The 4485-nt window shown below is 41.6% G+C and overlaps 1 protein-coding gene across 1 annotated transcript; it reads right to left on the bottom strand.

Moving 5' to 3' along the window:
* Positions 1-342: 342 nt before the first annotated feature.
* Positions 343-2264, bottom strand: SARC_07173 (hypothetical protein). Its single transcript, XM_014298897.1, has one exon. It carries the CDS (start codon positions 2249-2251, stop codon positions 410-412), a length of 1842 nt encoding a protein of 613 aa, XP_014154372.1. The 5' UTR covers positions 2252-2264; the 3' UTR covers positions 343-409.
* Between the last annotated feature and the right edge of the window lie 2221 nt (positions 2265-4485).

Here is a 4485-nt window from a genome sequence, read left to right as displayed (position 1 = left end):
TTTAATTTAATATAATATAATACATGTGTAGATAGATAGATAAATAAATATATATTAGAGTATACATATATTATATAGTACATATCCTTTTAGAATTAAAACTTGCGCATACAAATACATAATCCGACCAGAGTTGTCTAATTTTACGTATGAATGGAGACCATTGAGCTTGGAGCTCTTAACGTTGAAAAAAAGGGGGGGGGGAGGGGGATTAGATCGGAAATCTGTAATCGCATTTCTTCTAAAGCAATAATTATCTCTCTATTTGTCAGGTTTTAGTGCATACCTCGCTGTTTTCTGATGGGCTTTTAACAACCGACTAATCTGAGTACTTCTAGAGATCTGTGTTGTATCATTCGATTTATTTATTTTATATTTTAGTTTGCCCTCATAATCTTCGATAGCAATTTTAATTAATCACTTTGCTTGTAGTACGCTGCTCCCATTCGAATTGAGACATGCTATCACTGCTCACACCTGATGTCACTGTCTTGTATACGCTGCTGTCATTGTCATCTCCCTCAGCTGTATTCCCAACGATAGTCGCGTCGATATCAATTACCACTGTACCCTTGAGGGTCGTGCTGGACCATCTTCCCCAAACACCTCCATCCTGGAGGGCTCTATTGTTTAAAAATGTACCTTGTATTGCGAACAGACTGTCATCCTCATGTATGTTTGTACCCACGGCACCACCTCGACCTTCGGAAAGATTGTCGATATAAGAACCGTTAAGAACGAAAGAAGCGCCACTATAAAGCTTGATACAACCCAGAGCTCCAAATCTCGCTCCGTTACCTTCGTCGGCGGCTGTGTTATTTGTATAAATTCCGTTATCGAAAAATTCACCTATTATGGCCTGTATCTGGATTGCGCCACCCTGATTTGCTTGGTTACCGCTGAACTGAGCCGCAATGTATACATTGCCAGCCATCCAGTCGAAATAGAGTGCACCTCCGCCAGCATGTCTAGTGCTCGGACTGGGAAAAAACGCTCGATTGTTCTTGAATTCACCGTCAATATCGATTGTGCCTGATTCAGGAAGATAGTTAACCGCAATAGCTGGGCCTCCGGCCCATTTGTCCCCAATTGTCGTGGTTGTGAGTAGATTTTCAAACAGGCATTGGTCATCTATTGTCAACTCATTGGTGCCGCTCAGAAAAATGCCCACACCCGGCTCTTGGCTCTGCATGTCGTGTATGTATATATTATTGCAGAGGAGTTGCACCTTTTGGTTTGCACCCTCGCCTTCAAGATCAGACTCGCTCAAAGAATGAAATGCAGCAACGTATTGACCCTCGGATTCGCTGGTAATTTCCAAATCCTTGAAAACTATATTCTGTTCATCTGGATTAGTGGCCATAAGCATAGCTCCTGACAGTGTTTCGAAGCCCGATGTAGCCATGATCTTGGCCCTGTTACCTTCATGAGCGCATGCATGTCCTTGAAGTGTGATGCTCGAATTAAATTCTATCGGTTCCGACACGTTCACTACAACACCACCTACGTGTATGGTATTATCGTCTCTGGTGTCATCGAAAGCCTCCTTGAGTGTGTCGTAGCACAGATTGTTAAGTAGTACGCCTTCGGTACAATTGCAAACCTGGTGCATCGGTCTATCGGGTGATTGGGGTGACTGGGATGGACTTGGGGATGGGCTTGGACTTACATTACCCTTTACGGGCGATTGGGACGGGCTTGGGGAAGGACTTAGATTTATATCATCCTTTACAATCAGCACTATATTTGCCCGATTAGCCGCTTCGCATTCCCCTAAGCCAAGATAGTATTCCTCCTTCTGTTTTCTTTTCCTTCCGTTTGTCGCCAGGTAAGCGCACTGTCCACTGGTAGCGTCTCTCAGCAGAACAACCGGTTCTTCGGCGCTACCGTCACTTTCATTTACAGTAAAAGTTTCCCAACGCTCTGGTGTATTTTCACATAAAGGCTGGCTTCCCGACATTGTTTCAACTCCGATATAGTCCATATTGCGAGCGTGTAGCAATGAAAGACACACCTCCTTACCGCTTTCATCCACATACCCAATTTGATTTGTCCTGATCCATTTGAAGTCTCTTCCCATGTCTTCGGGTATAAAGAATTTGTCACCCAAATCGTATTTGATGGCAACATTGTTCTTATCCAATATGGTAGCCTCAATTGTAAACGTCGGTGATTGTATAAATCGACCCGACGTGCCACTGGCGGCAGCCAACACTACTATAAGTCCAGCCAGGCTTATAATAGCGGACATAATTTGTTTTTGTTGCTGGTCTGTTTAATGCTAAATATGTTGGTCACTTTGTCAATCAATGCCTGTACTTATACTCCAAATCCGTTATAAATAACATCTTTTCCGGCTACTACATATCCGTCTCCGGGAAATTCTCGTGGTAGGAAATGCACAACAGGGGATTACACTCAGCTTTTCTTGGACATGGATAAGTATAAGATTCGCCGAAGTTGTATTGTGAACTTATGCATGTGCGGCCCACTGACGTCTTGGGCCTTAGGCCACGAGTGACGACACAGGCGCATCAAGATTGAATCTATTTACTCCACCTTTTATCAACCTTATTTGGGCCAAAAGCCGGAGCCCCAAACTGAAAACCCAAGAGACTAAATGACTCATTGTCACTTTTTTAGATTTTTTTTTACACAGGAGGTTCTGGTTCCGCTCATTCACTCACCTATGGCTGCCCCTTCACGGCATCACCAGCTCAACAGAGGACAGCCAGAGGACCGCTGTCCTGAGTCCTCTGGCAGTCTGGACTCTGGTGGCAACTGTATAAAAATTTAACCGTCACGCCTTGTATGAAGTTGTGAGGCAGTGAGCCAGTGACTCGGGTCTCAGGTCTCAAGTGAGGATCAGTGAACCGCCAGCGACTCACCGAATATATATATTTAAATTTGACAAATAAGAATCAAATAAGTATACCATGGCCCTCTGGATTTCAGGATTTGGGACCCTGCTAAATTTACGATTTCCGCTATGTATGTCTGTACGAAAACCTGATTTGAGATTTCTGCTCGCGACCATATTATCCAGAGGACAGAGGCCAGAGGGGCGAGGGCCATGCAAATAAATAAAAATAATAAAATTATTAGAGATGGACTTAAATTTTTTGGGAAAACAATACGTTTTATTTTGCGAAACAAACTCAGAAACTCTTCAGACTAGTTAAAAAAAAAGAGTATTTAGAGACCCCGTCTACTGTCTCTACTACTGCAATTTGATTCGCCAAAGTAAGGTCGTATTTTTGAAACAATCTGTGATCTTTAAAATTTTAGTCAATTCTACACAAGCTAACCCAATATATAGTAGATGGACAAGTGACGTAGCTAGGGCTATTTCACCACTTTGTAACTCGAATTGTCCATGCCGCCCTCACTGGTTTATTATCTATGTTGTAACATATCTCATGTATGTATGGATTGATATATCATAATATCATATTTGCCGTCTCCTAAATCTGGCCTGCACAGTGCGTGTACACACGAATTCAAAATGACTCCCGGGAGTGCCCTTCTAAAACAAAACACTATACAGTATCAAAATTCAATGCTCCTCGATATACTATGGTGAAACTTCGCGATCCTATATAATACTAATTGTCAATTTCAAACCAAACTATTCCAACAAATAAATATACGACATCCGACAATACATACAAATTCAATATGTACACCACCTTGCCTGTGCAATAGATAGCAATATCAATTCATGATACAGGCCACCGTTCAAAATGAAATGCTCTATCTCATATCAATTCGGAGATTTTTAGGCTAACAATCATTACAAGTGGTTCGGCTAGAATCAAATCGCTAAAGCGGGCACCGATTTTTACCTACAAGCGCAATCAGGAGTGCATCAGGGATGTGCAGGGTATCAAGCATGGACTTGCGATGGATGGAATTATATTGGCACAGAGAACTGCTGAGGGTACGACACTTGGAATGATTCTAACGACAGATGAGTGACAATCAAATCCGCAGAAAGAGTCGGATTTTCAGACGAACCCCTTGTGGTACAGAAAGAACATAACTCCGGAATGTACGCATACCTTGATACAAAATACAATACCACGTAAACGATGAGAACGTTTTAAATCTCGGCCTCGGTGATTGCGATGCAATGAACAGGGCTCAACTAGAATACACAATACACAACTAAGTATTGTCCACGCCAGAGGTAGTTGCGTTAGTTAGTTCCTGGATGGCTTGGTCGCATCATCACACATAAAAAAGAGAAAATAGTAGCTCGAGAGGAATGTATGGCAACGTACACTTCACAGTAAATGCAGGTATATAAACTCACCAATGGAGGGAATTGAATAAATTTTCAGAGTAACGTTTAGTTTCACTAGATGAACAATTAAACTGAAACTAGTTTGTAAAAAAAGATAAATTATTTGAGAAACCATAGCAGTTTTAGTAAATTAAATCCCTTGATATAAACATAGATATACATAAATACATACATACATA

This window comes from Sphaeroforma arctica, assembly GCF_001186125.1.
Source record: "Sphaeroforma arctica JP610 unplaced genomic scaffold supercont1.550, whole genome shotgun sequence".
Classification (NCBI taxonomy): Eukaryota; class Ichthyosporea; order Ichthyophonida; genus Sphaeroforma; species Sphaeroforma arctica.
Note: the sequence above shows the minus strand (reverse complement) of the source record. Positions and strands in the feature narration are given on the sequence as shown.